We start from the raw sequence: 16,512 nt of genomic DNA, 5'->3' as shown, positions 1-16,512 counted from the left end.
CCCACACTGAAGTCATTTCCTTTGCTTAGAAAAAGCCCTGTTTTTACCCAACTGGCTTCTGCTTTTAAGGCTTGGTTCAGAGTGAGATTGCAAACAAAGTCCGGGGAGAAAACCTCCTTGCCTTCACTCTTTGGAAGGTCCAAAGATCGGTTTTCTCATGCAAGTATACGGAAGGTATTCATGTGTGCTGGGTGACTGACCAGGACTGGTGGCTCTCTCACCAGCGCCCCCTGTGTGCTTGCAGCTTTATCCCATAGAGCTGTCGGTGTAGTAGGAGACCATGCAGGAGGAACAAAGGCAGTGTCTGACTGAAGGGTTGCATGTAGAGTCCTTGCTGCAAATCCACACTGTCGATCAAGATACGGCGTAGTTCTAAGGACTGGTCCCAGAAAACAGTCATGGAGTGCTGGATCAGCACCCCTGTGGAGGAAGCAGAGTGCTCAGTCAGCACAGTCCAGTCACTCTCCCTCCTGAGGACTTGAGAGCTCCTAAAGGGACACTCCTTACCTGGCAAGGAAGCACTGGCTTCAGTAGATACAATCAGCCAAAGACGGAAATCTCTGTGGACAGTGGCCACACTCCTGTTTTCTGGTTCAGCTAACAGTTCCGAGTCTGAGACCACTAAGTTTAGATAAGGGGCTGAAATGAATCCTCAGGTAATTGGTAGATTGACCCACAAGTCCAAGGACCATATTCAAGACTGGGACAACAGGAGTCGGACACAAGGTCAAAGGCATAGGCTTCACACTTGGAGATCAGCCGTGAAGCTCTAGGATTCAAGCTCAGGGTCAAGTGTAGGATAGGAGCCTCAAAGCCATCCTGAAGCAGGACACTTACCCTTGGCTCCATCCAGCAGTCCCAGCAAGGGCTGTAGCAGTTCTCTTGGCCAATGAGGCATCAAATGACAGTTATCCAGCACCAGCCAGTGCCCCTGGAGCATAGCCTGGCATAGAGTGTTGACTATAGTTGAGACAGGATCCCAATCTTCAGAGCCTAGTGCGATGACATGCAGATCCTTCTGTGTCTAGGGACCGTTAGAAAGGAGACAGAGTAACTCAAAGTGATCTTGAGGTGACTTGATAGACTCAGAGTTATGCCACAATAATCCTAAAGTATCTGTGTGATTATGTGATTTAAATAGACCCATATGGATGATGGGCCAGAGTTCCACACTCCATCCCAGCCCATAGAAGCCCACTCACTCTGGGTCAAGAGACTAGATACAAACCTCATGGTTGGCAGCTAGTTTCCGGATGACAGTCACAGGATGCAAAGTGGCTATAGGATGTCCAGATGGTGGCAGCAAGATCAGTATGGGCTGAGTAGCCTGACTGTGTTCAAATATCATGGTAGGGGCACCCAGGTCTTCATCTAGGGGCCGACCTAGTAGGCTGGTGGTGAGGTCTGCTAGGGCAGCTGCCAGGCAATCTGGTCGCAGTACACGCCACAGTATCAGCTTCTGGAAGAGGCTGAGTGGTTCAGAATTAGGACCAGGTGCAGGACCCAGCACGGTGGATGATAGTGACAGGTAATCCTGCCACACACTGGAGTGGCCTGCCAGGGATGCACGAAGCCCAGCAAATGGGGACAGCAGCTCCAGTGCCCCACATTCTTGCCAGGCTCTTAAGCCTAACCAGGCTGGCCTAGCCATACCAGGGCCCTGTGTGTTATGACCTATGCTGGGAGAGGCTGACAGTCCAGGCCACAGCGCCAACCTCTCTAGCTTTGGTGTCTTCTTTGTCACTTGCAGCAGGGCAATAGCACCCAGAGCACCCACCAAGGGTGCTTGGGTCAAACCTAGGGCAGCCACGGTGCTGCTCAGCAGCTGGCGGGTTAGGTGGATTTTCAGTTGCAGCAGATGGCTGGGAAAGTCCTCTCCGTGGTGACTATCATGTGGTTTCATGCTGCCTAGAGCCTTCCTGGTGACTGTTAACCAGTTTTCTAAATTCATACAGAAAAATGGCAGCAGTTTCTGTAGTGAGCTTAGGGCCTCTACCACAGCGATTCCATGACAAGCTACCTGCCGGTAGGGTGCCCACAGTACCATCTCCTCCAGCTTCTGCTCTTCTATCTCCTCCATCTGGGCATTCAGCTGACATATCTTTGCCTGAGTCCTCACCATTTCTCTCAGAAACTTGGACGGTTTCTGACGCCTTTGGTTCTGAAGTAGCACGATCGCCAGCAACCGTTCCTGCATGTGGTAATTTGTTGGATGGATCTGGACCTTTGTGATGGTCCCCAAACATCCTCTCCAGCTCTGTACTTGAACTTTCCCCATGTTTTTAGCCACCCCACACACTGGACCCCCAAGCACCTCAGCAGCCATCATAGCTTCATAGGTATCCACTGCTCTGATTTTGAGGTCCTGCCAGCGGGTCTCAAGCTCTGGACGCTCTCTACACAGGATTTCGTGCAGCATCTGTTCTTCTAGTATTTCCATGTTCAGGCCCAGATCCAGAACATTCAATCCTTTCAGCAATTCACAACCTAGTACTTGGGGTCACATAGAAAAGGCTAACTCACTCGTGTCAGAGTCAAGGGTAGAGTAGACAGGAAATTTGGCTCTCCATCACAGTTCTGAGCCTGCTCTGGGCCTAGGTGAATGAAACCCTCTTTAGAATGATTCTAGGGGCTTACAAAGTTATGCTGCCCTCTGGTCTTACCTCGTTCCAAAGCATGGATTGGAAGGGTAGTGCTCAGATAGAGACAAAAGCCAGGTTGCACATGGGGTGGACTCAGATCCTCCCTCGACAGTAGCCAACGAAGTTCTTGGCACCTTAGGCTCAGCTCCATATTTGTCAAGAGCACAGGCAGGCCTGTGACAGGAAGTAAGAACAGCTGTCCCCAGTGCCATCATCCACGCACCAGTCCCTGCACAAGGTCTGCTTCTAATCAACTTTCTCTCGGCTAATACAACAGCTCAATCAAGATTCTTCAACATGGTGGGATGTAGGATCAGAGCTGAGGCCAAATCAGGGTGTGAAAAGATTGTAGGGCCACAGAATTAAGGAAAAAATGGGAGTTGTGGTTCTCACCATTGGAAGCCGCCTCCAGGAGCTGAGGCCCCAACTCCGGGTCAGCACCTGAGAGGACAGTAAGGCAGGGAGGTGGAGACTGAGTCTCAGATGGTGTACTTGAGTTCAAACTCTCTATCTCATTCTTTTCTTTCTCTGCTTCTTGCTCCTCCTTCTCTTTCCCCTCTTCACTCTTGTTTTCCTCTGTCTTCTGCTCTTTTGTTTGGCCATTGGCCTTGTTTCTATCCTCTTCTTTTTCTTCGTCTTCTTCTTTATTATCACCTTTGTCTTCTGTTTCATCCTCACTGTCTTGGTTTGTCATATGGTACTTTGCTGGGATGGAAAGATACAAAAGAGTGTTCCTTAGAGGAGGAGCTTGTTTTCTGAGGAGTTCTGGTTACCCAGGGGAGGATTCATGAGTGGAGGTGTAGGGGAAGACAGTTCAGGAAAGCTGTTTAAGTTCTATGACTCAGTTTTCACATCTGAAAAATTGGGTTGATATTACTGATATCAACTAATATTGTAGTTGCTCTGGAGATTGTGATAATACACAGTACGAACCAGCACGTGACAAGTAATAAATGCTGGGTGTCTAAATTCTAAGGAAAGGGCTAGTCATCTCTAAATTTTGACTCCTTTTCTGCCTGTTCTATGGGTTGGTTAGAACCCTTATCTTTTTTTTTTTTTTTAACATAAGCTATTCTGGCAGTAGCAACTAAATAGAAATCTCCTCCCTGATAGGGAAATTGGTGCCTGGAGCAGTGGCTTGTAAGTGAAGGGCTATAAACTATTACACTAGAAAACTCATGGCTGTGATGTTGTAAACCACAAAGGAGGTCTGAGGAACAGCCATTCCCTTCCCAATCCCTTTTCTCCTGCAAGAAACTTTCTAGGTTCCCTTACAAGTAGAAGTTGTTCAGGCCTACAGTTTGTTGCCTTCATTTTCTCTTGCTAATAAATTCCTGCAAATTTAGCTGTTTAAGTCACCATTTATTATCCTTAAGTACTGACGGCTAGAAGTCCAGCACAGCTAGATTCTCTGCTCAGCCACACACTGGGCTTAGAAGGTCTCATCTGGGGCTGGATGCTCTTCTTCAGGCTCAGTAGATTATTTACTGTTTGTTTTTTTTTTGATAGGATCTTGTGGTTTCCAAACTGGTGGGCTCAAACCATCCTCATGCTGTAACTTCTTGAGTATCTGAGCCCATACATGTGTACCACTGAGTATCTGAGCCCATACATGTGTACCACTGAGTATCTGAGCCCATACATGTGTACCACTGAGTATCTGAGCCCATACATGTGTACCACTGAGTATCTGAGCCCATACATGTGTACCACTGAGTATCTGAGCCCATACATGTGTACCACTGAGTATCTGAGCCCATACATGTGTACCACTGAGTATCTGAGCCCATACATGTGTACCACTGAGTATCTGAGCCCATACATGTGTACCACTGAGTATCTGAGCCCATACATGTGTACCACTGAGTATCTGAGCCCACAGATGTGTACCACTGAGTATCTGAGCCCATACATGTGTACCACTGAGTATCTGAGCCCATACATGTGTACCACTGAGTATCTGAGCCCATACATGTGTACCACTGAGTATCTGAGCGTCCAGCCCCAGATGAGACAGGCTCCAAAGTACAAACACTGTCTTGAAAAAACAAAACAAAAAAATTCTGGATTTGAATTTTTTCTTTTCTTTTCTTTTTCAACACAGGGTTTCTCTGTAGCTTTGGAGCCTGTCCTGGAACTAGCTCTTGTAGACCAGGCTGGCCTCGAACTTACAGAGTTCCACTTGCCTCTGCCTCCCGAGTGTTGGGATTAAAAGCCTGGCTAAAGATGGTAATCTTGGATTTGAATATTTCTATGAGTCTGTATCGACAATCAAACCAACTTTTAAAGAGATAAAGCAAGAATTATTAAAATGATAATAGTTCGTCAGTCCCACTTTAGTTGTTCCATTTTTAAATCATGCATTACATAATCATGCAGTGACTTAACTTCCTTTATTGTAACTGTGTTTCCCATTTATTTATTTTTGTTTCCCATTTTTTAACGTGGAAAAAAGCTCTCTCTTTTAATTAATTCCTCCTTTAAAGAATTCCCAATTTTCTCACCAAATCTTCCACCAATGATGATGAAGATGTGAGGCTTATTGCTGCTGCATAGAACAGTGAAAGCCTGACTACATTTTAAGGCTGTTACCTAGTTTGGCAGTAGCCCAAGAAGGGGTTCAGGGAGAGCCTGCCGGTTGAGAAGAAAGAAAAAAACTAGCCAATAGGGCTGTGTGTAGCTCTGGTCTATGCAGGTGGCTGCAAAGCAACAGGCAAATGGCTCTTTTTGTGAATTTGTACCCCAAACCCTGGGCGCCAGATGTACCATGAATAATAAAAAAAACAGACTGGGACTCAAGCTGAAGATCAGAAAAGCAAACTGGCCATCCACTGGCTCTTACCTCCACCTCAGACCAAAATGGACGATCATGCCTCCATGAATCCTCAAACTGAGGCTGAATTTGAGACCTGTCTCCTCTTGTCTTATATGCCTCCCTAGTACAGGTTTCAAAGGCATGCAGCACCACTGCCCAGCCTCTATGGCTAACTAGTGTGGTTGCTGGGATTAAAGGTGTGTGCCATCACTGCCTAGCCTGAATGGCTGACTATTATGACTGCTTTGCCCTCTGATCTTCAGGCCATCTTTATTTATTAAAACACAAATAATATATTACTATATTACAAATAATATAGGTCCCTTATTCAAACATAGCCAATGATATTATTTTCCAAGAATTTCTGAATGTTGTATTAATTTGGGTAATAAAATATTACCCAAAATTATAAGTTTCAGTTGCAAGCAAAATTTCCCATGGTGTTGAGTAGAGCAGAGAAGTGGAAAATCATGGCTTGGCTAGCTGTGTAGATTTAGGGCCATTGTAACATGAGCTAAAACCAATTAGACAAAAACAGTAAATGAGAACAAATTTATTAATATAATTCAGGCTGGTAAAATATATGTGTTAGCCATAAAAACTCAGTATCTCTACCATGAAAGGGCAGATCATAGGAAGTTGAGAGTGCTGGGGAGCTCAGACACCCCAGAAGCATAATGCCATATTCATGCCTACCTCTGCTCTCTTTCGGTGGTGCCAACAACATGTTCTGTTTCTGAGGTAGTGGGTTCAGCCAGGCAAGGGCCTGGTTGCTAGGGTCAAGCAGCAGAGGCCAACGATAACTTCTGTAGTAGATGTGGCTTCGCAGCAGCAGGCCTAACAAGCGGGCTGACCTCGCTTGGGGCTTCAGGTCTCTGTCCCACTCCTGCTGTTCAGATCCACAGCTAAGTAAGGTCAAAATCCTGAAGGGAGTACATGTGGGCACCAGAGGGTTCTTTGGTGGCACCCCAACAGATTTCTGCTTCAGTGTCTGTGCCACATCATCCGGCTCCAGGGCTTCCTCAAAGCCCTGACACAGAGACAGCCATTTTTCCAACAATTCTTGGCGCCGCTGTGGTGGGAAGGGACCCAGATAGACAATAGCAGCTGAACACAAGAGGGCATCTCCAAACACAGTTTTGCAGTTATTCTTCATCTTCTGGTGTGGAGAGGTAACCACAACATGAATAGACAGTAAGGTAGGGAGGCATGTGAAAGCGCAGACAGAAGGTTATCAAGGGGAACAAGGCAATGCATAAAGTATGGAGAGGGAGGCATGGAAGGACAGAAGAAGCAAGGCAGATGGTGGGCTGTACAATGAGCTGGGCGAGAGACATTTGGGAAGGGCTTGTTACCTGGAGCTGTTTGGTCCACATGTCCATGGGTGTGAGCAGTGCAGACTTCATGGGCCATTTGTGATCCTGTCCACATTGTGCCTGATTGAAGGTCTCCATGGCAAGATTATGAGAGGCTAGGGCATCTTCTAGCTTCTTTGTAAGAGACAAAATTTGCTCCAGCAGATCATGGGCCTGAAACTGGAACTTGCCTAGACGGGCCTGCTCCCGAGCCAGTGTTGCCTCCACCTGCCGCAGCAGCAGGCCAGTGGGCAATCCCCGGCGCTGTGCCAGCCCATAGCGCAGAACAGCCCAGAGCCAGATGGCCAGGTTTGCTGCAGGGATGCTTACTGACCTCAAGGCTGCATCTCTCATACCTGGAGCTTTCAGAGCTTGGTTTAGCTTTATCAGCTCTGATTCAGTCAGCTTCTCCTTGGGGAAGAATACCAGTTCCTGGGAGGACGTGTGTTAAGAGGAAGACATGATTGGCCTTGACTCAATGGGCTAATCCTGCCCAATTCTTCCTTTATGTGACCCCTCTCCTTTTATGGTACCTCATCTTCCCTACCTGATAAAAATCTTCAGTACATAACAGCTGCTTGGCATTGGCCCAGCCCGTCTCATGGTGAAACAATTCACACAATGCATCCGTCACCTGGACTACAGAGTCTGGAGGGGCTCGATAGCTTCTTATCTCCTCAAAGTCAGCTACCTGCAGCTGGCTCAAAGGACGTAGAAATGCCTTGCCCATCTAAATGAAAACAGATGCATGCTGCAGAGATCCTGCCATGTTCTGCTGATTCTTTAGGATGTTTCCAAGAGGACTCATCTCTCTTAAAGCTCCTCATGAGGGTCCATTCCCAAGCCACCCTATAACCTTGTCATCCCTGCCAGAGCCCTTATTACTCACCTTACTCCGTCCTCTGACTATCCTAGGAGTGGTTGTTCTCTCTCCAGAAGAGCAAGCAGCAGGAAGAACCTACCTGGTCCAGGAAAGCCTCCTGTTGAGCCTGGAGGGCATTTTGCTGCTTGACAAGATTTTCAATGAGGCTCTCGTGGTGTTGGCATTCTGCCATCTTCTGCTTGTATAGGAGTTTGCTTTCCTCGAGCTGGCTTTGATACATCCCAACATTCTGTGAACGGAGGTCCAGACCTTGCAGCTCCATTCCCTGGGCTGTATGAGACTACCCTCACAGATAGCATGAATGTAACAGAGTGACCTGGTCAGACTCCCAGTAGGCCATAAGAGCTTCTGCTCTGGGTCTGTGATTTATACATCTGATAGCAGAACCTTAAGTGTATGTGTGTGTGTGTGGGGGGGGGGTGCTTTTCCTGTTGTCTGACTTCCATACAAGTAACTCCAAAGCTCGTGTAACTATTCTGCTACATCTCTTCTCTTCCCAACTCCTTAGCAACAGTTGTTGGAGAACACTGTCCCTCCCTCTGGAAGCTTTCTCCTTCCCTGGCCTTTCTTCTTTTGCCATCCCCAAACTACTTCCTTCAGAAAAGTTTTCAGGTCCCCATTTATTCTCATCCTACACTTTTTTTGTTTGTTTTTTGTTTTTCGCAACAGGATTTCTCTGTGTAGTCCTGGCTGTATTGGAACTTGCTCTATAGACCAGGCTGGCCTTGAACTCAAGAGATCCACCTGCCTCTGCCTCCTGAGTGCTGGAATTAAAGGCATGCATCACCACCACCCGGTCCTCATCCTCCACTTCTGTACATCCTTAACATCACGGTTTTGATCCATTGTACTATTGTAGTAGTGTTTTACTATACCATATCATTATTCTAAAAACTCAAATCTCTCTATAGCCACATTTCTTCCCAGCCTTACACTATGTATCCATATACTTAACCTTTCATGCTCAACCTCTCCAACTCTAAAAATCTCTAAAATGAATGTGTTCATGACTCCTTACCTGTCTTACAATTTTACTTCCTTCCCTGTGTCCTTTTTCCAAAAAACTCTGACAGAATATACTCAGATTGCTCACAGAAAAAAATCTCGTTGCTACCCTTGGTTCCATCTTTTCTATCTCCTCAAACCTAGCTCAGTTTTTTAGATCTTTTCATTATACCTCTTGAATGTTTCTTATCTCCATTCCCATTCCCAATGTCTGTTGACACTTAGAATCTCTCCTGAAATGCATGCCACTTTTCCAACTGGTGCTTTGGTTTCTTCTCTTATTCCCTTCCTCCAATCATTTGCCATAGGGCATCCTAATTGGTTTTCTTTAAGTGACTCTCATTGTCTTTGTGTCTGACCACTCGCCTTCTTGGCTGCTCCTCTTCCCAGGCTCATCATTTTATTTCCCTGAGCGCCACACTCCCCAGACATTCCTGACTTCAGTTCTAGTGGGGAATGATTTCTAGTCTATGTCTCTTCACTCACACTGACGCTTCAACCCAGATGCTCTTCCTCTCCACCTCCTTTTATACATGTCCAAATATTACCTAGGGAACAACTGCATTGTTGTTTACATTTTAAAGGAATTTTGAACATCTACCTCTGCTGTGGGATAATGCTTTTGTACACTGTAAAGATTTGTCACTCATATTGGTTTAATAAAAACACTGATTGACCAGTAGCCAGGCAGGAAGCATAGGCCAGGCAACCAAGGAATTCTAGGAAGAGGAAAGGCAGAGATTCAATCACCAGCCAGACACAGAGGAAGCAAGATGAGAATGCCTCACTGAGAAAAGGTACCAAGCCATGTGGCTAAACATAGATAAGAGTTATGGGTTAAATTGTAAGAGCTACTTAATAATAAGCCTGAGCTAAGAAGCCAAACAGTTTATAATTAATATAAGCCTCTGTGTGTTTCTTTTGGGACTGAATGGCTATGGGATCAGGCAGGACAGAAATACTGTGTACACATCTCGTTCTACACATGTTGTATTATATACCGAGACTTCCTCCTCTTCCTTTTCCTTCCCTTCCTTCCATTCCCCTTTCTTCCCTCTCTGAAAAACTCTTCTTGGTATATCTTAGAGCACTCTGGACTCTCTCTTTTATAATATAAATAACTGTTTGAAATTACCGAGACAAATCTAAACTATGTCCCTTAGCCTCTTTGGATCTCTGTTTTCTCATTAGTAAATCGGAAAGGGACAGTTGCTTCCTGTGCAAGGAATGTATTAATATTTTTATCTACCCATCAGTCTATTCATCTATTTACATGTAGATATAAACACAAATATAGACATAAACTTTGAGGGCCTGGGAAAAACTTATAGAGTTCAATTAATTTTGTTATTGATACTAATGAATAAATGAACTAATTGAGTATGAGAAAGGGGAAAATTGGAGGAGACCAGACTGTTTCTGGGGATTTGGCTTAGATGATTAAGGGAATGATAGTGTCATTTGTTGAAGTGGGAAATACTAAAAGGATGTATTATTAAGACCATTTAGTGAATGACCAAATAACCCCTGAGACTATAAATATCTCTTAGCTATATTTGGAGCTTCCTATATTATGATATAAGGAAACAAGAAATAACAAGACTTTTCAATAAGATCACTAATTTGTGGTATTATTTATCTTGAGAAAATGTAGGACCCAAGGCAAGACACTAGAATTTAGAAAATGTAAGAAAAGAGACCCTGTTTATTTTGAACTTTCTACCAGCCTTCATTCCCCATTTTGAAACTCATCTGAGTCTTGAAGTTGAACCTGGTCAGCATAGGATGACCAGGATAGGAAGAAGGCACCAGCACCTTGAGAACTCCATGGTCCCAATTTACACAGAACACTATGGAATTTATGTAACATAGGGAAATACTCTGCTCACATTGATATGAAGAGGCAGTCTAGGTACGAGAAGTTTCAAGGGCTGAAAGCTTGCTAGAACGTTGAGCAGACTACCTAATTGAGAATGGGACACCAGTTCACTACTTAGCAGCTAGTCCTCAACCTTTTTCAAAGACTTACGTGGTGTAAACTAAGCAAAGTGCTGTTTCAAAGCCATTGTAATAAAAACAAAACTTCTTCTTGGTTTGTAAAAACACCTCAAGTGCAGCATTTGGCTCGGAAAGGAGTAACAACTCCCATCCCCACACTAGTTTTAACACAATATGAGAGGTTTATTTATTCAGAAATGTTTGGCTCTGTATATCAAAGCAAAAAGATTAGTGTTTGGACCAGAAAGGAACTGCATTTGGGTTAACATTCAAGTGGAAAGAGGAAATTGATGAGCAAGAGGAGCATGTGTGGGAAGAAGTGGGGGGAACAAAGGAGATGGCTCTTGGAAATACCCAACAGCAGAAGCCAACTAAAGAAATTTAGGACACCAAAGTCTGATATACCATTTAAATATGTTTCTGTTTCTTTTTCTGCAGTGTATGTTTCCCCTCTATTTCCATTTCTTATCCACATTTTCTCATTGTTCACCACAGTCTCATACATTTGGTTTTTTTTTTTTGAAAGTTCAAAACAAAGTGATATGAAGGGAAAAGCAGATGACTCAAGAGGGTAAGGAATCCCAAGATCTCAGAGGCACACCAAACTGTATCGAATCAAGGCAGTCAAGGCATCCAGGAGCAGACACTTGAGATTTCTGTGTTAGAAAAGTATATCTTGTCAAACTGTATCATGGGAAACTTTGGGCCCTGGGCTCTAATGGAAGAGACAGCAGGGATCAGAGTGACCCTCCATGGAAAAGAAGACTCTAAGAGAAACAAGAATCAAGATTCACTTATGTTGATTCTGCCCCAGTCCCTTTTTGTTTTCTTGTTTTGACACAACTGTGTAAATCTCACAGTCTTCTCCCTCTTTACCTTATAGGAGCCTTTTAGCTGCATTTCCAGGTCACTTAGCAGGTTAGTTTGGGTGCTGTGCCTCTCAGCCAACAGCCTCAGAGTCCTTAGGGTAGAGTGGATACTGGAAACACAATATGCCAGTGAGTGGACTCAAGAGAGTGGAAAGAAGTAGATTGCAGGGATGGGGATGCTTACCGCTGGGCCTTCATTCTCATCTTCAGGACCATCTGCTGCTGCAGCAGCAGGAACATGTCCAAGAAATCCAGGAATGTCTTAGGCGTGACAAGTGGCAATGCAGGGCAAACATGCTGATGATAACAGGCAGATGAAAGGTGGATGAGAGCCATGATTTTGGCCACATTAGGAATGAAGGCCTTGATATCTGGGCACTTTAAAGAGCCTGAAATGGATATAGTTTTAGTCTGGCCTTGTAGGATTGAAGAGGAATGAGAAAGGAAGGAAAGCAGAAAATATCTGTCAGAAAGCAAGGAGAGGGAGGAGAAGAGCGAGAGGATGGGAGAGACTGCCTTGAGCAGTAACTCTCACTAGCTGGTTGGGGTGAATGGTAGGAGCAAATGGAAAGTGGCTCACCATCATCAAGAGGTAGACTCTGAGCATCCTCTAGATGGTATTGGGCAATCCTGACGAGGGAAGCTTGGTCCCAGGGTTCATAGCGGTCAACATTGGCAATGGTCAGTTGAAGGAGCTTCAGGAAAAGAGTGGAGGGCAGCTGCTTTTGGGCTTGGTCATCTCCCATCAAGAAGAACATGTGCAAGTTGCTACATACTTGCTGGTAGAACCTGTAAGTCAGGGACTCAGCTGTCATCTTTCTTTAGACCTATTTACATAGCCACCCCACCCTTTAGTCAACATTTGCAGAGTTCTCATGACAGCCTATAGATGTTCTCTTGTCCTTTTAGCCAGGAAATAGTAAAACAGAGCTGACATGGATGGATTCTGGGCCTTACTTATGCAATACTGTGTCCTTCTTAATGATGAGTTTGACCACAGGGTTCTCCTTGGGGAGATGTTCTTCGATGTTATCCAGATCTGCCTCTGTGTACTGGTCAGGAAAGCTACCTGAGGTTGCCAGGGCCACCAGCCGGTGAAAGATAGCAACATTCACAGTCTCAGGCACCAGAAGAGCCACTGGCTGGTTTAATACTCCAGCACACCAGCTGGCATCTCGGAGACACTGGAAAATAGCTTCCTCGGACTCAGATGGCAGGTGAAAGAGGTGAGCCTGACAAATGCTAGAAGCCAGACTGACGGCTGTATGGCGCCCAGTACCCCGAGTCACTGAGAGCAGCAGGCCATGCTGCCGGTGCCTAGCCAGAACTCGGACCAGGCGGGCCACATGCTGGGTCATCATGTGGCCCTGAGTGAGGTGAGGGTTCAGCTTCAACCGGACAGCTGAGGCAGCCAACTGCTTTTCCAGAGTTTCCCACTGCCGCTCCAAGTACAAGTTGGGGCTCTCAGGGTTAGATCCTAGTGTAAGTTCCAGACTGAACACTAGGTCTGAGGGCTTCTCCTGGGGATAGAACAACAGCACGGGTAGCAACAAGGGTAAACTAAAGTCCATCTGGGTTGCTGTCTGCCACTCACTCTTGGGTGTCTCTGACTGGAGCTTACCAAAAGAAGCTGTTATCTCTTCCTCCTGCTCAGCCATCTGACTTACACTTCCTGTGTTCTTGTTTACCAGTCTTAGGGGTAATGGTGCTAGACTGCTATCACCGAGGAATGAGCCTGTGGTGACCTGAAGACCATACGGGTCCTTTTCTTCCTCTGATTCACTGTCACTGCTGCTTAGGTCCTCCCACTGGGCTATTTCTCCTTCTGATTCTACTTCAGGCACTTTTTCCTCCTCTACTTCCTCCTCAAAGTCCTTGACCAAGGGCTGAGACTCTGGCCCACAACAGAAGACACTCTGAGCTATTTCTAGAAGCAGCTTAGCACAATGGGAACGTTCCCTATCACTGTTCAGCCGGTCACAAAATGTCCTTTGTGCCTCATGTAACCAAAGACGCACCACAACGCGCATGGACATCATAATAGTCAGGCGAGTTCCACGTAAGCCGGACACCAGGCGCAGATGCTCCTGGTGATGAAAAGAATCTACAAAACCTCGTGAGCCCATTCTGGTAGGCAGCAGCTGCAGGCTTTCCAGAATGTGGCTCACAGAATGCAGGGAAAACCGGTAATGTGGGCGGAGAGGGGAAGGCATGAAGCAGTTGCACACAGCCTCCCAAGCCTCCACGGAAGCTCTCACAAGGGCTCTTGCCAGAGTGTGCTCCCGCTCCACAGAGGGGAAGCGCTCCAGCCAGGCTTGGATACTAGGTACATGCCTTCTCAAAAGGCTGTCCTGGCTCATGTTGTCCAGGGCCAGCACTGTGAAGAGTCGGAAGAGACGTGGACAGAGTGGACGCTCAGAGTAGCCTGGCACTGTAGCAGTGGCAAGGAAGTTGACTGTAGGCTGCAGCGTCTGTAATTCCAAGGTGTTTCGAGCATAGATGGTGCCTTCCATTGCCTGGCGCAGAGTCTCCAGCACTGGCTGGCAGCTCTTCTCTGGGTCTGTAAAACATTGAGATGAGCATTGAAAGGCATTTGCAAGTCCACACGGAAGTACCCAGTGTACCTCCTATCCCTGCCTCCTCTCTTTCCAGCACACAGAGTATTCTATGTGCCTGATGATTTGGCACTTGGTAACCTCTGAGCAAGTTGCTCTCTCTCCACACATTCCTAAGTGAAATATGTCTTCTCTCTCCTCCCTTAGATCCTACTTACTCATTGCCTAAAGGAAATGAATACTGTAAGATTTTTTAACTGAGATGTTAGAAACTGAGTCAGATCCCAATTAGAAAGTACAAATCATCTTCATTATAGAACGCACAGTCATATCCCACCTATGATTTGATCCAGTCATTGGTGGTACCTATTGTCCCAGATAAAGACAGGTGGATCAAGAGTTCAAGGCCACCTTTGGCAACACCAAGGCTTCAAGGTCAACCTGGACTACAGGAGAACTTGCCAAAAAAAAAAAAAAAGGCCAGGGAGATGACTCAGTGAGTATGGACTGCTAGCCAAGCAAGCCTGACAACTAGAATCCAATCCCCATGTCAAATAGCCAGGTGTATCCCAGCACACCTACTGAGAGATGGGAAGTAGGAACAGGAGAATTTCAGGGAAGCTGTAGGCCAGCTAGCCTGGAGTACACAACACAGCATTGAAGCAAGAGAGATCCTGCTGCCTTAGGAAGGAAAGAGAGAGCCAGTTCCTCAAAGTTGTTTCTTGACCTCTATACAAATGCTGTGGCACAAGGTGCACCTGTACACACACAAGCATGTACACACACACCCCACAACTAAATAAAATTTTATATGACTTTAATATGTGATTTACAAGAGAGAGGCAAGGAAAATGAGGATGGAAATGGGAAGGGAGTTGAGAACAAAGTATAAAGACACATATGTATAAAATACCATAACAAAACCCATTATTTTATATCCTAATATAAAAACATTAAAGAGAAAGATGTGATTTACAGCCAAATATATATTTAAACATATGGTGGAGTCCTAACAATGCGGACACCTCTGTAAACCACCATTTCAATGCTACTGAGATTTCATCAGCCCTGAAAGCTCCTTCGTGCTCCTCCAGTCATCCTGCCCCATCTATGACATGCAGACAATGCTCTCCAGTCACCCCCACTCCGTCTACCACCATGCAGACAATGCTCTCCAGTCACCCCCACTCCGTCTACCACCATGCAGACAATGCTCTCCAGTCACCCCCACTCCGTCTACCACCATGCAGACAATGCTCTCCAGTCACCCCCACTCCGTCTACCACCATGCAGACAATGCTCTCCAGTCACCCCCACTCCGTCTACCACCATGCAGACAATGCTCTCTAAACTGAGTTCTACCACTGTCAACTATGCCCCTTATAAAAGTTTGTATAAATGGAATCATATAGTAGCTTCTTGATCATACTGTTTTCTTTCACTTTGCCAGCTTTTGACAGTCATATATTTTTATATAACAGTAATTTGATATATTATTATACAACACATAATATTCCATTACAAAAATGCCACAATTTGTAGATCCATCAGCACATGAAGGGATATTAGGTTAGTTCCGGGCTTTGGCTTTTCTAGATAATGTTTATCCATGTATTTTATTTAGGGACACGTGTTTGATTTTTGCCTCAGGCAAATACAAGAAAACAACAATATTGTAATATAGTTTCTTATTTCTCCCCACTTTTCCTTCTACCTGCATTCAAGGGGCATAGTTGGCAGTGGTAGATGGCGTTGGCAGTAGCTTTCCCCTCATTTCTTCCTCCCAGCTCCTCACCAGAACTAGCCAGGTGCAGATCTTCCATCAGGAAAAGGAGCGAGCCTTTGGAATCCTGGTAATACCCCAGGAATGAGCCGGCGGCTTGTGTTTGACCGTGGACCCCTCTGCTCAGCACGTGACGAAGGTGGGCAGAACTTAAAGCAGAGTGAATGGGGCTGTGGATGGAAGGGTGACTTGGCTCCACTAGCACTTGCACAAAAGCTGACTTCCCTGTGGCTATCTCTCCAGCAAGCAGCACTGGCTGTCCATCTGATAGAAGCAGGTTCACCACATACAAAAGCCGTTCGGTCTGCAGGGTTGGATCAGGGCTTACTGTGGCAGCTCCAAATTGGACAACAGTCAAGCAGAAAATTAGTTCTAGGGAAACTGTCTTAAAGCTGTTCTTGTTTGTCTGTTTGTTTTTCAAGACAGGGCTTCTCTGTAGCTTTGGAGCCTGTCCTGAAACTAGCTTTTGTAGACCAGGTTGTGCTTGAATTCACAGAGATCCGCCTGCCTCTGCCTCCCAAGTGCTGGGATTAAAGGCGTGCGCCACTGTCACCTGGCTCTTAAAGCTGTTCTTAAAGAACAAATCATGTATTCTTGTAATTGTGAA

The 16,512-nt window shown here is 45.7% G+C and overlaps 1 protein-coding gene across 4 annotated transcripts in view; it reads right to left on the bottom strand.

Annotated features, from left to right (window-relative positions):
- Positions 1 to 16,512, bottom strand: part of Dnhd1 (dynein heavy chain domain 1) — a 72,474-nt gene that overhangs the window by 6,207 nt on the left and 49,755 nt on the right. For 3 of the 4 annotated variants that reach the window (XM_075971781.1, XM_075971784.1, XM_075971782.1), the window contains 15 exons: positions 15,918 to 16,209; positions 12,525 to 14,127; positions 12,148 to 12,356; positions 11,752 to 11,956; positions 11,575 to 11,677; positions 7,775 to 7,924; positions 7,360 to 7,542; positions 6,813 to 7,244; positions 6,154 to 6,616; positions 3,036 to 3,347; positions 2,664 to 2,816; positions 1,229 to 2,493; positions 838 to 1,024; positions 508 to 621; positions 222 to 420 (listed from right to left, as the gene is read on the bottom strand). In XM_075971781.1, the coding sequence (XP_075827896.1) occupies positions 222 to 420; positions 508 to 621; positions 838 to 1,024; positions 1,229 to 2,493; positions 2,664 to 2,816; positions 3,036 to 3,347; positions 6,154 to 6,616; positions 6,813 to 7,244; positions 7,360 to 7,542; positions 7,775 to 7,924; positions 11,575 to 11,677; positions 11,752 to 11,956; positions 12,148 to 12,356; positions 12,525 to 14,127; positions 15,918 to 16,209 (5,870 nt within the window). The remainder of the gene's footprint in view (positions 1 to 221; positions 421 to 507; positions 622 to 837; positions 1,025 to 1,228; positions 2,494 to 2,663; positions 2,817 to 3,035; positions 3,348 to 6,153; positions 6,617 to 6,812; positions 7,245 to 7,359; positions 7,543 to 7,774; positions 7,925 to 11,574; positions 11,678 to 11,751; positions 11,957 to 12,147; positions 12,357 to 12,524; positions 14,128 to 15,917; positions 16,210 to 16,512) is intronic. The other variant, XM_075971783.1, reaches the window with a different exon arrangement.

The sequence above is a fragment of the Microtus pennsylvanicus genome, chromosome 5 (assembly GCF_037038515.1).
Source record: "Microtus pennsylvanicus isolate mMicPen1 chromosome 5, mMicPen1.hap1, whole genome shotgun sequence".
Classification (NCBI taxonomy): domain Eukaryota; kingdom Metazoa; phylum Chordata; class Mammalia; order Rodentia; family Cricetidae; genus Microtus; species Microtus pennsylvanicus.
This window is presented reverse-complemented; position numbering and strand designations above follow the sequence as displayed.